General features: G+C 44.5%; 1 protein-coding gene and 3 pseudogenes across 3 annotated transcripts in view; all 4 read right to left on the reverse strand.

The window, feature by feature from the left end:
• Positions 1-17,743, reverse strand: part of DRC1 (dynein regulatory complex subunit 1) — a 54,630-nt gene that overhangs the window by 29,465 nt on the left and 7,422 nt on the right. For 2 of the 3 annotated variants that reach the window (XM_017964486.4, XM_035273600.3), the window contains exons 2-4: positions 13,580-13,667; positions 4,487-4,596; positions 1,779-1,962 (exon numbers count right to left, since the gene is read on the reverse strand). In XM_017964486.4, the coding sequence (XP_017819975.2) occupies positions 1,779-1,962; positions 4,487-4,596; positions 13,580-13,667 (382 nt within the window). The remainder of the gene's footprint in view (positions 1-1,778; positions 1,963-4,486; positions 4,597-13,579; positions 13,668-17,743) is intronic. The other variant, XM_078349713.1, reaches the window with a different exon arrangement.
• Positions 9,202-10,582, reverse strand: LOC144579368 (forkhead box protein K2 pseudogene; annotated as a pseudogene).
• LOC103788048 (forkhead box protein K2 pseudogene) lies at positions 10,637-13,561 on the reverse strand (annotated as a pseudogene).
• LOC103788049 (large ribosomal subunit protein eL22 pseudogene) lies at positions 15,941-17,017 on the reverse strand (annotated as a pseudogene).

The raw sequence follows: 17,743 nt of genomic DNA on the forward strand, positions 1-17,743 counted from the left end.
GACGAGGGTCAAAATGATAAATAAATGATATATAAACCCTTACATCCATGGTCAAATGGCTTCTGACAAGACTATACAGCGGAGAAAGTATGGTCCGTTCAACAAATGGTATTGAGAAAATTGGATGTTCACAGGCAAGAGGATGAAGTTGGGCCCTTACCTTATACTATATACAAAAATAACTCAAAATTGATTAAAGACCTAAAACTATTAAACTCCTAAAAGAAAATAATAGGGAACAAGCTTCTGCACATTGGATTTGGCAATGATTTCTTAGACATGACACCAATAATACAGGCAACAAAATCAAAAATAGACAAATGGGTCTGCACCAAACTCCAAAAGTTTTGTACATCAAAAAAATCAAGAGTAAGAAGACAACATATGGAATAGGAAATCATAATCGAAAATCACATATCTGATAAGGGGTTAATGTCTAAAATATATAAGGAACTTCTGTAACTCAAAAATAACCCAATTTAAGCAAAGAATTTAAACAGACATTTCTCTAAAGATAATATATAAATGGCCAATAAACACTGACAAATATGTGCAACATATCTAATCATTAGGGAAATGCAAATCAAAACCGCAGCAAGATATCACCTCTCACCATCAACATAGAAACTATCAAAAAAACAGGATGTAAGTGGTGGTGAGAACAGAGAAGTTAGAACCCTTGTGTACTGTTGGTGGGAATGTAAAATGGTGCAGCCATTATAAAAAACAGTATGGAGGTTCCTAAGAAAATTAAAAATAGAATTACCATATGACCCAGCAATCCTACTTTTAAGTGTACATCCAAATAATTCAAAGAAGGATCTCAAAGAGATACGTGCATACCCCTGTCCATAGCACCGTTACTCACAATAGCCAAAAGGTGAAATCCAACCCAAACGTCCATTCACAGAATGTATGAACAAAATGTGGTATATATATGCAATGAAATACTACGCACCCTTAAAAAGGAAGGCAATCCTGTCACATGCTACAATGAAGTCCATCTACACTAAGCAAAATATGCTAGTCACAAAAGGACAGATGCTGTCGGTTCACTCACGTGAAGTATCTAAAGTAGTCAAAATCATAGAGACAGAAAGTAGAAAGGTGATTACCAAGTGCTGGGGGGTGGGGACGGGGAAGAAGGAATCAGTGTTTGATGGGTACAGTGTTTCCATGTTGCAAAATGAACAAGTTCTTAGGGAGCTGTTGCATCCGAATGCTGTATACTTAACATGACTAAACTACACATTTTTTTTGATTTTTACTTTTTGAGACAGAGTCTCACTCACTCTATTGCCTGGGCTAAAGTGCAGTGGTTCGATCTTAGCTCACTGCAAGCTTTATCTCCCATGTTCAGGCGATTCTCCTGCCTCAGCCTCCCAAGTAGATGGGATTACAGGCGTGCGCCACCACACCCAGCTAATTTTTATATTTTTAGAAGAGATAGGGTTTCACCATGTTGACCAGGCTGGTCTCAAACTCCTGACCTCAAGTGATCCATCTGCCTTGACCTTCCAAAGTGCTGGAATTACAGGCGTGAACCACCACACCTAGCCCATGAACTATATACCTTAAAATGATTGTGATAGCAAATTTAATGATACGTGTTTCTTACCGTAATAGAAAAAAAGTTTATAATATGAGTTGTACAGCATCCTAAATAATGAAGTAAAAGGTTTCTACATTTTTCCATTTAGGAAAAGCAAACCAGTAACCCAGCTAAATCCCAGGTAGACCCCCCCTCACTGCTGGGTTTGAGGGCCCAGGCCTCTTGCCTGCTGTAACTCGCTGATGAGCTTGTTCTTATCTTCTAACAGCCCAGCACAGTGCAGCTGTTGGGTATTGAGCATTTCCCACAGCTCCTGGGGAATTCTCTTCTGCTTGCCCTCTTCCCACTTTGAGGTGATTTTAACGAATTTGTCCTGGCTGGTCTTAACTTCATCTTCCAGCTTCTCAATCCTGCAAATACAAACACGCCAGCCATGCCAGGCCAGCTTGAGATGCTGCCTTCCAACAGAGCAGGTATGTTCTCTAGAATCGCTATAACATATGGCCTAGGTACTGGGCACTACCCAAACACACCCACCCACCCAAAATCAAACTCAGTGCTGAGAGATCTTTTAGTTTAATGCTTGACTACAAGTAACTTAGGCCAACTAAGGAAAATGACGCATAGCAAAAACAGATCCACATTAAGGCTACACACACACCCCAAGAGTCAACTTGTCACCTGCTTCTGAGTAAGATGGTAACACACAACAGTCAAACACTGGGTCTCTGGAGCCACAGAGCTTATACTGAAGTCCTGACTTTGCTACTAAGTGACTGTCAACCTTTTAGAATAGTTGCACAACCTGTTCAAGCCTCACTTTTCTCAACGGCAAAATGAAATGGATGAAAGTATCCACCTTCACGTGGCTGGCTATTGTCAGGATGAAATAAGATGATACTCGCAGCACAGGTGCTCAGTGTGGGAGTCACTTAACACATGGTACTTAAATTATCAATTTTTTATTAGTAACATGACCTCGTGTGTCTGGCTACTCCTCTCCCATGTTACCAATGAATGACTACTGGAATGTACAAATAGGGAAACTCCACCATGAGTAATGGAAAAGAGGGAGAACCTTGCCATCAATTCCAAATAACTCCATGATGGAGCACACGGAGGATGGGGCGAGGCAGCAGGAAGGCAGGAGAGCTGAGCTGGGGCCCCTCTGGGAACAGTGGCTCGGATATCTGACAGAGACTCTGCTCCTTGTAACAGACTAATCCTTTGAGGGCACCTCCAAACAAACCCCCTGAGGAACCCAAGTCACGAATTAAACATCCTGTAATCCCCTCTCCCTGTTCCATCCCCTACCCACCCCACCTTCCAAGCTAGGACACTTTTTAAATTTAATTGACTTTTTAATTTCAAGAAATGAGAAACAGCTGTCAGGTCATCTTCCACAGCACACTGGCCTCGTAACCTTGCCACCTGAGACCTTCAGCATTGCTCAGTGGCTAGAGGATGAGGCCTAACTCCTTGTCATGACCTTCCCCACCTTTCACAAGCTGACCCTGCTGGGAATCTGCCGACTCAGTTCCTGGTACAGCTCATAGGGGCAGTGGGAAGTTTCGAGAATGAAAATCACCAACCTACACTGGAAGAGCTGGTAAAGTTGCTAACGAGGGAGCTACTTATGCTGAACAACTAAAAACATTGTTAAAATCGTCCCCTGTAGGTATAAGATGAGCCAAAATGGTCAAATGGTTGCTTTCTTTCTTTCTTTTTTTTTTTTTCTTAAGACAGGTTGCACTCCCATTGCCCAGGCTGGAGTCCAGTGGCACACTCTTGGCTCACTACAACCTCCACCTCCTGGGCTCAAGTGATCCTCCTGCCTCCTGAAGTACTGGGACTACAGATGTGTGCGTGCCACCACACCCAACTAATTTTTTGTATTTTTAGTAGAGACAGGGTTCACTATGTTGGCCAAGCTGGTCTTGAATGCCTGACCTCAAGTGATTCACCCACCTTGGCCTCCCAAAGTGCTGGGATTACAGGCGTGAGCCACCTCACGCCCGCCAAGTGGTTGTTTTTCTAATTGTTTAAGAAATCAATTGAAGAACAATCCAAAGTTTAAATGAGGAGCTGCTATCAGTGTACCTCTGTGTACAAACCAAAGAAGTTTAATTCTTCTCAGCAGCTTATCCCTCCCTGCTGGACAGCCTGAGACCTGGGGCATGGGTGTGCAGGGCAGCCTGCCTCCAGAGGACAGGAGCTGAGGGCTTGACACTGGTTCCTGTTATCCCTCTGACCCTCCATCCTTCTAGGCATGGTGCCCTTAGTATTCTTTAATAACACTGCCATCTTTACACATAGCACTGAGACGCTTATGGGTCTGGTCATTCTCACCAATTTAAACCCAGGACTGCCCAGTTGACCTTCTTAGCCTCATCTCTTTCCTTCTGCCACCACCTTCACTATCCTTCACTATTATGCCATTCCCAAGCACGTCACGCGATCCCACACCTCTGCTCTCAAGTGTTCCTTCTGCCTAAAATGCCTACTCTTCAACTCCTCAAACTCCTATTCATCCCTCACAGCCCAACTCAATGTCACCTTGCCTGGGAAGTTTTCTCTTATCTCTGCAGATAGAATGAAAGGCCTCCTTGTGTGTGTTACTACAACCCTTTACACATTATCTATTTTAGCACGAATTATGGGAGTTTCCATGTCTCTTGACTAGACTGTGAATACCACACACAGAGGCCATGTCTCACTCCATTTGTATATACACAGCTTGACACTTATCAGCAACATAGTACTTGAGGAAGGAAGGAAAGAAAAGAGAGAAGAGGAGGGAGGGAGAACTTATAAGGGCAGGAAGGGAATTGCCTAAGGTGGACAAAGTCACCTTCCAATGATTCCAGAGAATTGCAGAACCCATGGAGGAGATTACCTTCACGTCCATCAGGCGCAGAGTAGCACAGTCCTTACCTCTGACGCTTTAAGTCCTCTTCGACTCTCCTGTGGATCTCTCTGATATCTATTGCCACCTGGATATTTGTCACCAACTCAGTGCCACAGAGCAGAAGTTTAGCCAATTTCTGAAAAGAGAGAGAGAATTTACAAAGTTAGAACACTTTGGAAATAGCGTATAAAGTCAGAAACATTTGCACAACTGTCCGTAGCTCTTCTTCCATTCAAGCAGGAAGCAGCAGCTACCTTAAGACTTTTAAGAGTGGCCTCTATGTAGCAACCCTTTTCTATCAGGACATTTGTGATGTGATTTTACAGCTCACAATTTAAAAGCACTCTGCAGTTCTTGGCCAGGCACGGTGGCTCATGCCTATAATCCCAGCACTCTGGGAGGCCAAGGCGGGTGGATTATTTGAGGTCAGGAGTTCAAAACCAAGTTGGCCAACATGGAGAAAGCCCATCTCTACTAAAAATTCAAAAATTAGCCAGGTGTGATGGTGGGTGCCTATAATGGGAGGCCAAGGCAGGAGACTCACTTGAACCCAGGAGGTGGAGGTTTCAGTAAGCCAAGACCATGCCACTGCACTCTAGCTGGGGACAGAGCAAGACTCTGTCTCAAAAAAAATTTTAAAAAGGTGTTTCCCTTGCACTGGTGCCCTGTTGGCTCCTGGTCTCCAGCCTAAGTGACAGAGTAAGATTCCATGTCAAAAAAAAAAAAAAAAAATTATATATATATCCTTCTGTCTCAATGCCTTTATAACAATTTTAAAGTCTTAGTTTGAATGCAGATACACCTTGGAGTTCTACTCATAACTGGGTAGCTAAGGGAGAGCCTGCCTCTGGTCGCAGCTCCCAGCCCACCCCTAGCTGTCCTGCAGGCATATGGATTTTCCAGACTACACATCAAAGCTCCATCTATACCCTGTGGCCCTCCGTCAGGCCCAGGGGTTGCATAACAATGGCCTCATCTGCTCTGAGGAGGACAGACTCTGGGAAGAGGCACACACAGGTTGAAGGTAAGCTCAAAGTCATTCGGGCAGGAACTTTTGGCTCCCATGGGACTCAGTGATCTAGAGAAGACAATGGGGGTTTGAAGAGACATGAGGAAAGTCTACTTGAGGGGGTGCATCCACAGGAAATCCAGAGCAGAACCCAGACCCCCATCATCACCACTTCTATTTAATGAGCTGGAGCATCCAACTAATGCAATAGGGAAGTCAAAGAAATAAAAGATATAAAAATTAGGAAGAAATAAAACTCATTATTTTCAGATGATATGATTACATATGTAAAAAAAAAAATCAAAAATCCACAGGTAACTATTAGAATTAACAAGTGAATTTGGCAAGGTCACTGGATACCAGGTCAACGTATTAGAATCAACTATATTTATATACCACCAATGAACCATTATAACGTGTATAAAAAGTGTCAAACAGGGCCGGGCGCGGTGGCTCACGCCTGTAATCCCAGCACTTTGCGAGGCCGAGGCGGGCGGATCACGAGGTCAAGAGATTGAGGCCATCCTGGTCAACATGGTGAAACCCCGTCTCTACTAAAAATACAAAAAATTAGCTGGGCACGGTGGCATGTGCCTGTAATCCCAGCTACTCAGGAGGCTGAGGCAGGAGAATTGCCTGAACCCAGGAGGTGGAGGTTGCAGTGAGCCAAGTTAGTGCCATTGCACTCCAGCCTGGGTAACAAGAGCAAAACTCCATCTCAGAAAAAAAAAAAAAAGTGTAAAACATTGCTGAGCCAAATTAAAGAATACCTCTCATGGATTATAAATTCAATTCAATCAATTGAAATCACAGCAGGTTTTTTTTGGTAGAAATTGACAAGCTGATTCTAAAATATATATGAAAATACAAAGGGTCAAGAATAGCTAAGACAAGGCTGGGTGCAATGGCTCATGCCTGTAATCCCAGCACTTTGGGAAGCTGAGGCAGGAGGATCACTTGAGGCCAAGAATTTGAGACCAGCCTGGCCAACATGGTGAAACCCCATTTCCAGTAAAAATACAAAAATCAGTTGGGTATGGTGGCACATGCCTGTAATCCCAGCTACTCAGAAGGCTGAGGCATGAAAATGACTTGAACCCTTGAAACCAGGAGCCTGGTGGGAAATGATTGGATCATGGGGGTGGATTTCTCGTGGTTTAGCAGCATCCTCTTGGTGTTCTTATGATAGTGAGTGAGTTCTCGTGAGATCTGGCTGTTGTAAAGTGTGTGGCACCTCCCCGCACTCCCTCTCTCACTCCTGCTCCTGCCACATGAGATGCCTGCTTCCCCTTTGCCTTCTGTCATGATTGGAAGCTTCCTGAGGCCTCCCTAGAAGCAGAGCCCACCTTGCTTCTTGTACAGCCCACGGAACCATGAGCCAATTAAACCTCCTTATAAAGGGTCCAGTCTCAAGTATTTCTTTATCTCAATGTGAGAATGGAGTAATACAGACAGACATAAACACCAAGGAAGAAAACAGAGAATGTAGACAAAAACTCACACATACATGATCACCTGATTCATGACAAAGGTGCACAACAGTGCAGTGGGGAGAGGATAATTTTTAAGTAAATTGTGCTGAGTCAACTAAAAATCTCTATAGAAAACAATGAACCTGGAACCGTACCCTTTCATGGTAGACAAAACCAATTCCAGATAGGTCACTGGGCAAAATGTAAATGGTAGAATAATAAAGCTTCTAGAAGAAACCATAGAAGACTGTCTTCATAAATATGAAGTAGACAAAGGTTAAACAGGACACAAAAATAATGACCATTAAAAACATCATAAACTGCAGGGTCAAGGGTGGGGCCAGCCTGCCCAGATCTTATGTCAGAACTAATCGTCAATATCTGAATCTTGAGGACGGGAGCATCTGTTGTGTACATTTCTCCTTGATGCCAAGGCTCTTCACTATTTAAGTCCTAAGTGAAAGGAACGTTCAAAACCTGCTAATGATAATATCAGAGGGAGAAGAGGGAAAAAAAGGAAAGAAAAAAGGAAAAAGACATTTAAAAAAACTTGCTAATGAAAACAATATTATCTCTTTGGGTTTTTTGCTTTGTTTTGTTTTGTTTCGGTCCCATGATGGTTTTGTTTTTTATTTCTTAAATGGCTGAATTATAATCCAGCTGTGTGTCATAATTTCATACTCTTCAATGTGTGTCACTGCAGTGAAGCTGTCACAGCCCCAAGTTGAGGGCCAATACACAATTCATGGAACTGATTCATCATATTTGGTCTTTATGTAAATAATAAATGTTTTTAAATTGCCTAAATATACCATTCTTTCATGGTAGACAAATTCATCCCACCAGGAAATTGCCTAAATATACCATTCTTTCATGGTAGAGCCATTTCATCCCACCAGGAAAAAAACATCCTCTCTAAAAATATTAAATACCAAAATAACTACACTTAAATAAATAATGTTACGATGATGACATTAAAAAGCTCAGCATCAGGCTGACGCCCTTTCCCCATGTGCACTGCTGCTCATCCCCAAGCTGGTGCACTTGGGACAGTTGAGCGGTTTTCTTCCCAAGGAGCCGGGCAGGTCCAGGGACCTCCCACTCTCATTCCCTCCCACTCTCCTCTCCTTTCATTTTCTGTAGAGTAGTCAGCCTCAGGATTAGGTTCAGTTCTGAAAGGTCAGGGATGTTTCCTACCACAAGTCAGGAAATGCCCCAGATGTCCCCTGCAGGGCACTGCTGGGACCCTGCTACACTATGATGGCTGCTCACCATGGGTGGGAAAACTGCAATGTTAAAGAGTTGACGGCGGGTCGGAGGGCACCCAGAGCGGGGGATGACACCCAAAATACAAACATACCACGGAGAGACCTCGAATCTTAGTTTCCAAGGGCCTGTGAGAGAAGACTGAATTTTTTTTCCAAATGAAGTAGTAATGGTTCCGTCATTTTAAACATCTTAGGAGACTTGTGTTACTTAGAGTGGAAAATTTTGCCAGGGACAAAGTCAACCCAAAGAAACAAACAACAAAAACAGCCAGAAAGAGAACAGTTAAGCGCAGCTCGGTGAGTCACGGCAGTTCCCCCACAGCACCAGCTCCTCCCGGGGTTCTCAGGCTTCCAGGTGGCGGCAGCATCCGTCCACCTGTCCATGCCACCCACACGCTGAAATGGAGGTGGATGAAATTCATCAGGCAGCTACTGTAGCATGGAAATGTGCAGATGCCACAAAGTAGCTTCATCTGAACTTTAGCCAGAGAGACAAAAGGAAATCATTCTAGGCTGAAAACAAAAAACTACATTGTTTCTTTTTCCCCAAATGATTCCACTGAAAGGTCCTGTGTGATTCCAAAAGTCTGAGTAGAAATGGAGTGATGTGAAATGCCCAAAACCCCATTATTTTGCAAAGAAAGTACACCTCAAAATACTCTAATTCCACATGTGAGCAACAAAACACCGTTTTGTCTCTGCTGCTTGGTGGGTCCTGTGAGGGCGGTGGGGACAGCTCCCCCAACGTCCTGAGGGCCTAGTACTGGGAGACCCACCAGCAGCAGGCACGGACTCTGCCGTCCTCACACAGCGTGGTCCTCACAGGAGGACCAAGAGTCTCACTCGTAGGTAAAAGCTGAATCAATCCAAAGGCAGCAGACCAGCAGGTGCTCAGTGGGGGAGACACTGTCTCCAAAATCGGGTTTTGTTGTGTGTGGTTTTTGTTCAAGTGTGACTTCTGTCTTTAAATTAAGGAGTTTTAAGGCCACCTGAGTTTTGTGTTTTCAGTACTGAGAGGTGAAGTCCAACCACAGGGCCCTGCATCCACTGAGAGCGGGTGGGAGGCAATGTCTCCTTTTGGCACCAGAAAGTTGATAGTGTTCAAGAAAAGCTCTCCCAGTAGCTAGTTCTGGACACCCTTTTCCCTCACAGCTGCTGGTGGCATGTCCACACTCAGGGCTATGACAGTACTCTCGCCGTCTTCCATCTTGCTCTGCTTCAGCTCTGGCTGCTCCTGCTGGTCACTGCTCTGGCACTGTGTAGACAGGGAGGCTGATGTGGACGCTTGTGTCACCAACATGTGCAAAGGACCGCCACTGCATTGTTCACCTGGCCGTGGACCACAGTGGGGACTGACACCACACGAGTGCCGTTTTGTGTTACAGTTTTTATGGGTAGACCCAGAGGTGCCTGTTGCACTATAGTCACCATCTGGGCCAGGGTGGTCCGTGCTGTCTGGATGGTCCGGCTAGCAGTGCCTAGCATGGCACGGCCAATGGCAGGAATAGGCTCTACTTTCACTTGGACTTCCCTGTGATCTCCATTCTCCTGGGGCTTTCCCAGCACAGCTGCCGGGGTGACCACAGCTTGTCCAGAGACAGTGTATGTGTTCGCTGGGGCCAGTCCGGCCACACCACTGGTATCTGGTGGATGACATGAACTATCTGCACAATGGGTGGCTAGGAGGTCGAGTGGTCACTGGGGTGGCTACAGTGTAGGTGACAGGCTTGATGGCTGCCGCTGGACGGTGATTAAGACTGGCTGACTGGACAGAGGTGGTCCTGGTGCACTCTGGGCAAATGGGGCTTCCTGGATGACAGTGAGCCTGGGCTGTGCAGTGCCCGGGGGGCTGGCAAACCTTCCCTCCAAAGGCTGTCAGGGGTCTGGGTGCCACTAGAGTGAGCACTCCATCATGACTGGGAGAGGCTGGGACACTCCTAGAAGAGAGCAATCCAGGGGGTTCTAAAGCAAGGCATGCCCCTAGGCCATCTTTCCTAAAAGCCTGTTCTGTTAATTTGCTTTCAGAGGCAGGATCTATCCTCCAGAATGAGCCTTTGCCTGGTTCTTCCTGGGAATACAGAACTTTGATGAAATAACGATTCAGAGAGAGACTATGGCGCATTGAATTCTGCCAGCCCTTATCTGCAGTCCTATAGCAGGGATAATTTCTATTGATGTGTGTATAAATTCCGTTCAGGGTGAGCTGTTAGTCAGGAGCCACTGTAATTGCTCGTACAGTTGTGCACAGGAGTAAGGTGGCTTTGAATCATCCTTCAGGCTGTCTCCACCTGAAGCTTCCTTTTCTTTTTTTTTTTTTTGAGACGGAGTTTCGCTCTTGTTACCCAGGCTGGAGTGCAATGGCGTGATCTCAGCTCACTGCAACCTCCACCTCCTGGGTTCCGACAATTCTCCTGCCTCAGCCTCCTGAGTAGCTGGGATTACAGGCACGCGCCACCATGCCCAGCTAATTTGTTGTATTTTTAGTAGAGACGGGGTTTCACCATGTTGACCAGGATGGTCTCGATCTCTTAACCTTGTGATCCACCTGCCTCGGCCTCCCAAAGTGCTAGGATTACAGGCTTGAGCCACCGCGCCCGGCCGAAGCTTTCTTTTCATTTTCAGGCTGTGAGTTGTCAGCCATTAAATGGAGGTCAGATGGCATCACTCGGCCCACCTTCTACCATGAAGACCCTGCTCCCTGGGGTCTGGAGGGATAGGAGTTTGCAGCGCTGATGGTTCCTGTGGGTGAGGACAGAGGGCTGATGACGTGGGCCAGAGTGTCTTGGGCGAGAGTGCGGCTGCCCAACCTTCACTGGAGACTCAGACACATCCTGCTTCTCCCTTTTCTCGCTGGACAAGGCAGTGAATACCCTGATGTTTATGCTCGGGAACCTGAAGATGCACACGTATGGCAGCTGCAGCGAGCGGCACCTCGGAAACACGCTGTCCATGAACATGCTGTTCTGGCCCAGGCAGCGCACTTAGGAGCCACCACTGCCCAGGGGCGTGAGGATCTCGAGGTGGCACCTGCCGTGAGATGAAGCTCAAGTGGCCCAAGCTCATGTCCTCAGAGCCCTGTGACAAGTTGAGGCCGACGGTCACCGAGTGCTTCTTCATCAGATACTGGAACTCGAGGCCCTCCAGGCACTGTAGGGCCCAGCCCCTGAGCAGGGACCCACCGCCTCCACTAGCCCCACTGCCTGCGAGCAAGCCGAAGCCTATACTCTGGTTTTACACTTAATTAGGAAGTGCTTGGGGTGAACTGTATATCAGCATTTAAAAAAAATCTAATATCATTTTGTCCTACACAGAAATGCTAAGAGATCACTGACCTTTTTTTTTTTTTTTTTTTTTTTTGAGGGCGGGGGGACAGAGTCTCCCTCTGTCACCCAGGCTAGAGTGCACTGGCCTAATCTCAGATCACTGAGGGTTCAAGGAATCTTCCCGCCTCAGCCTCCTGAGTAGCCAGGACCCCAGGTGTGCACCACCACCCAGCCAACTTCTGTATTTTTAGTAGAGATGAAGTTTCACCATGTTGGCCAGGCTGGTCTTGAACTCCTGACCTCAGGTGATCCGCCCGCCTCAGCCTTCCAAAGTGCTGGGATTACAGGTGTGAGCCACTGCACCCGGCTGAGCTCACTGGCTTTTAAATGAAGAGAACTAAGTACAAAAAGGTGACATGCACCATCTACTCTGCAGAGGTAAGAGATCAGGAACAAGAACCTCATCAGTCCAGTTATCTTTCCCACAGTAAAATATCTGATCCCTCACACAGTACAAGGTATTCAATGATCTCTCTATCCCTCTATGCTTTATAATCATGTTCAGCAACCTGAGTATTTTTCTCACCAGAAATGATCTCTCTCTTCTCTGCTATTAAAAGTCGCACCTATTTTTCTAAGACAACTTGAATCCCATGTTCTCCACAGAACTTGCCCTGACCAGGCCAGCTTGGTGAGCTCCTCTCCATATTCCGAGTTCACACGGTATCACCATTTTTGCCTTTCACTTAGCATTGATGAAATGCGCACGTTGCCAGTTCCGGTCTGCTGTTTTGAGCCGCTGTTTATCCCTCCTGCATCTCTTGTTCCAGGTCCTTTATTAAGCAACCCAGGAGCTGTTTCATTGCCATAAAAAGTAATCAATGATTTTCTTTTTTGTGTCTACTGAGTACAAGCTACACACTACTCCATGGCTCCAAGAAGAGGCTCTCATTTTCACAGTACATACAGTTTCACTGTGGACACTGCAGGCACACACATCTGGAAAGTCATATGCAGCAGAAAACTATCAAAATGAAAAGAATGGCGCAGACAGGAAGTATTCAATGTGTGGAGGAAGGGAGTTCAGGCTGGGCTGAGGAAGAATCCAAGAAGGATTTGGGTCTTGAGAGGGTTGTTAAAAATGGGAAAGTGAAGCCAGGTGCGGTGGCTCATGTCTGTAATCCCAGCACTTTGGGAGGCTGAGGCGGGTGGATCAAAAGGTCAGGAGATCAAGACTATCCTGGCCAACATGGTGAAACCCTGTCTCTACTAAAAATACGAAAAATTAGCTGGGCATGGTGGCGCGTGCCTGTAATCCCAGCTACTCAGGAGGCTGAGGCAGGAGAATTGCCTGAACCCAGGAGGCGGAGGTTGCAGTGAGCCAAAATTGCGCCATTGCACTCCAGCCTGGGTAACAAGAGCAAAACTCCATCTCAAAAAAAAAAAAAAAAAAATACAAAAATTAGCTGGGCGTGGTGGCACTCGCCTGTAGTCCCAGCTACTCGGGAGGCTAAGGCAGGAGAATCACTTGAACCCAAGAGGTGGAGGTTGCAAGTGAGTTGAGATCATGCTACTGCACGCTATCCTGGGCGAAAGAGAAAGACTCTGCCTCAAAAAAAAAAAAAAAAAAGGGAAGGTGGTCAGATGAGCGGAGAGAAGCGGAGGAGAATTGAGGGGCCCTGGCATTCCAGATGATCAAAGGCACAGAGCAAGGATGAACAAGGCCCCACTGGAGGGGAGTGAGTGGATCAGATTGCCTCACCAAAGCAGAAGGCCCAAATAAGGTAATGAATGGGAGATATGCTTGGAAAATTAAAACAGGAACAGGCTATCAAAGGCTTTGAATGCCTAGGCTAAAACATCTGGACTTGCTCCTATGAAGAGTGAATACCACTAAGAGTGCATGAGCAGAGAAGAGACAGCATAAATATAAGAAACTGTCATCTGAAAGCTCACTCCTAGAGAGCTCTTAAATGGGAAAGGTTCTATTCTGCTCTGCCTAGAGACAGCAACATCGACCATATGATTTCTTCCAGTCTCAATGTGAAAGCCATGATGTCACCCAGCTCACTAGTCTTCCAGAGCCCATTTGCCAACCGATTCATACCAATCTGCTTTCTTCTTTCTGTTTGTAGCTCTTGCTTTGATCCTCCTCACTCTCCTTCTTCCCATCTAAATGTTCTCCAAGTGCTTCCCTGTGGTGGGAAAAAAAGAAAAAAAACAAAAAACAGAAAAAATGAAGTTATTTCTTGTACTTAAATTCTATATTTAAAGGTTTTGGCCTGGCACAGTGGCTCACGCCTGTAATCCCAACACTTAGGGAATCCAAGACAGGATGATTGCTTGAGGCCAGAAGTTCAAGATCAGCATGGCCAACATAGCAAGACCCCATCTCTATTTATGTAAACAATAATAAAAATGGTACCATTGTATTTCATATATAAATATATATTCCATATGGATTAAAATTTAAATATTGGCCAGGCGCGGTGGCTCACACCTGTAATCCCAGCATTTTGGGAGGCCAAAGCAGGAGGATTGCTTTAAATCAGGAGTTTGAGACCAGCCTGGGAGACATAGAGAGACTCTGTCTCTATCATAAAGAAAAAATTAAATATTTTTAAAACTACAATCATAAAAGCACTAGAAGTAAATACAGGAGAATATCTATACAATCTTAGCATAGAAAACCCATCTTTAAATAAGATCAAACTCAGAAAAAAAAGATTAAAAGATTTTACTTTGTAAAATATAGAAATTTTACCCTTGAAAGTCAAGGGATAAACTGGCAAAAGATATTTGACAAAATTGTACTATCCATAAAATAGGAAGGGCTCCTTCAAATTAATACATAAAAGACAAAATACCAAAGAGAAAAACAGGCAGAGGATATGAACTGGCAGTTTCCCGAAGAAACACAAATGGCAAATAGCCATTTGAAGATAGAGTCAGCTTCACATATAATCAGAGAACAAAAACCCTGTGAGTCATCATTACCCTATTATCAGACTAAAAAAAGATTTTAAAGGTTGACAATATCAGGTGGGAGCCCAGCTTTCCACACTCCAAGGGTGGGAATGTAAAGTGTAAAAATCTGTCTAAAAGGCAATTTGGCAAGATTTGTCATAAACTTAAAAGTGCCTCCCCTCTGACCCAACAATCCTATCTTTAGGAATTTTTTATAGAAAGCCTTCACAAGTACATAAATAAATATGAATGTGCAAGAAAGATGATTGTAGCACTGACTATACTAGCAAGAGCATGGAAACATTCTACATACATATTAATAGCTGACTAATTAAGAGGAAACATTTCAAAAATACTTTGTAGCCTACAAAAAGAATGGTGCAAAACCTAGCAGCAAGAGAAAACGTCCACAGCCGTTAAGTGAACGAAGCCAGTTGTAGAACAATATGTAGACTATAATGCACATTGCTTTTTAAAACAGGTTTATATGTGCACAGGACATTTTCTGGAAGGATAGATTAAAAACAGATAACAGCAATTACTTAAGGAACATATTTTCTGTATTTTTGTATTGCATGAATTTTATAAATAGTGCATGTGTGTGTGCTTGTCTGTGTGTGAATCAGAAAACAAGTCGCAAGGGGCAGCGGCGAGATGAGGTTCCAGATTATGGACTTCAGAGGAAGCATGGGGGAATGACCTCACCAACCCCCATACTACTTACATCATTGAGACCCGGCTCTCTCCTCTGGCACACAGTGGCCATAAGGGCTCCCAGTACTGCCTTAGGAAAAATGAAACCAACATCCAACATGACACAGATTTTTTTTTTTTTGAGACAGAGTTTTGCTCTTTTTGCCCAGGCAGGAGTACAATGGCACCATCTCAGCTCACTGCAACCTCTGCCTCCCAGGTTCCAGCGATTCTCCTGCCTGGCAGATCTCTTTATCCCATTCTTTCTCAACTTTTTCTAACTCTGACTTCCCTCTCTACTCACTTTGTTCAAAGTCCAGGACAATCCTACCTAGTGTAACACTAGTTTGGAGATAAAGAGCTGAGTTACCATCCTTTACTCCCAATCTAAGCAAAACCCTTGTTTTTTTTTCTTGCCATTTCATTGACTTCCCTATTCTTTTTTTTTTTTTGAGATGGAGTTTCGCTCTTGTTACCCAGGATGGAGTGCAATGGTGCGATCTCGGCTCACCGCAACCTCTGCCTCCAGGGTTCAGGCAATTCTCCTGCCTCAGCCTCCTGAGTAGCTGGGATTACAAGCATGCGCCACCATGCCCTGCTAATTTTTTGTATTTTTAGTAGAGACGGGGTTTCACCATGTTGATCAGGATAGTCTCGATCTCTTGACCTCGTGATTCACCCGCCTCGGCCTCCCAAGTGCTGGGATTACAGGAGTGAGACACGGCGCCCGGCTGACTTCCCTATTCTTATTGAACATGCTCTTTGTTTTCTTACTAAGCAAACTTATTGTTGTTCCATTTTACTCAGATTTTTTTTTTGTTTTGGTTCCCAAGTTTTATTCAAGAACACATACAAAATATTCCAGATAAATGAAATTTAATCTTCATCTTCCTCCTCTTCTTCGTCCTGGTTAATCTGGAAGTAACGTAATTCGTAACTCTCTTTGCTATTAGCAACTACACGCAACCAATCACGTAGATTATTCTTCTTCAAATATTTTTTGGTGAGATATTTCAAATACCTTTTGGAGAAGGGCACCTCAGACGTCACGATGATCTTGCTCTTGCTCCTTTCGATGGTCACCACCCCTCCACCAAGGTTACCGGCTTTTCCGTTCACTTTGATCCTTTCTTGCAAAAACTGCTCAAAATTGGCAGCATCCATGATTCCATCTTCTACAGGGTGGGTGCAATCAAGAGTGAACTTCAGAACCTGCTTCTTTTTTTTGCCCCCCTTCGCCACAAGCTTTTTCACGGCGGCAGCGGAGGCAGAAAGCTTTACTCAGGTCTTCAGCTATTGCCAGGCTTATCATGTTCCCATCACCACTCAAAAAGTTCCCTTGACTTTCTACTTTGACTACCAATTAATGACCAACTCTAAAGTATCCCTTCCAACTGCTTTCTGCACCAAAGATCAGTGCTTCAGAAAGAAAAAAACGATGATGCAGTCCAGATATGCTACATATTTTTTTTTCTTAGAGTCTTCCTCTGTCATCCAGGATGGAGTACAGTGGAGCCATTTCAGCTCAGTGCAGCCTCCACCTCCCAGGTTCAAGCAATTCTCCTGACTCACCCTCCCAAGTAGCTGGAATTACAGGCATGCACCATCAGGCTTGGCTAACTTTTGTATTTTTAGTAAAGATGAGGGTTCACTGAAGCAGGAGCAGCTATGACAAACAGACCTCTCGACACTGAACTATGAAGGAAGGAGTGATTTATTTCAGTTGGGAGCAAGGTGCATAGCTGCCCAATAGCCAAGCTCCTCTAACAAAGAGAAGCTCTGCCTTTATGTAGGATTACAACTCTAGATATTACACACGAAAGCGTCTTGGGTTTACAGCCTTAGAAATTACCTGTGAAAGGGTCTTGGTCCGTGGAGTAGGCATGGGGTAGGTGTTTGATCTTGTTTAAGTAAAAACAATGCCTTCTGGAGAGATTCCCCCATACTATGCCTGCTATCTATAGGAAGGCAATTAAGGAGGTGTGGGTTAGCCAGCCTTTTCTTCTATTGAAATGCAGTGTGGAAGTCAAGGGGGAGGTAATCCTAGATGCTTGGGTCTCTTTCCTCACTTCACTGCATTGGCTGGGCTGCAGACATGCTATAAATTCTTATTAACTAGTTTTAACTTAAATCTCATCACTGGCTTTTATTCATCATTTTTTACTGCTTAGCACTGTACTGTCCAAATATGGTAGCCATAACCACATGTGGCTATAAGGCCCTTGAAGTGTGGCTGGTGCAAACTGAAATGTGCTATGAGTATAAAATACACTCTAGATGGATTTTGAAGACTTTGAACAAAAAATATTTGCAATATATCTCATCAGTCTGATTTATACTGATTGCATATTAAAATAATACCTTTCTATATTGGGTTAAATAAATTATTAATTTCACTGTTCTGTTTTTAGCACTTTCAATGAGACTACTGCAAAACGTGAAATGACACATGTGGCTGATATTGTATTTCTGTTGTTCGGCAATGACCTAGTATATTCTCCAAAGGAATCGTCTCAGACTTCTGTCTCTTCAGATTTGAGCTCCCTCCAGTGACTGAGTCCTCTTTTGGGAAGCTGTTTCCTCACCACCACCCCATGTATGTGGTCTAAAT

The sequence above is a fragment of the Callithrix jacchus genome, chromosome 14 (genome assembly GCF_049354715.1).
Source record: "Callithrix jacchus isolate 240 chromosome 14, calJac240_pri, whole genome shotgun sequence".
NCBI lineage: Eukaryota > Metazoa > Chordata > Mammalia > Primates > Cebidae > Callithrix > Callithrix jacchus.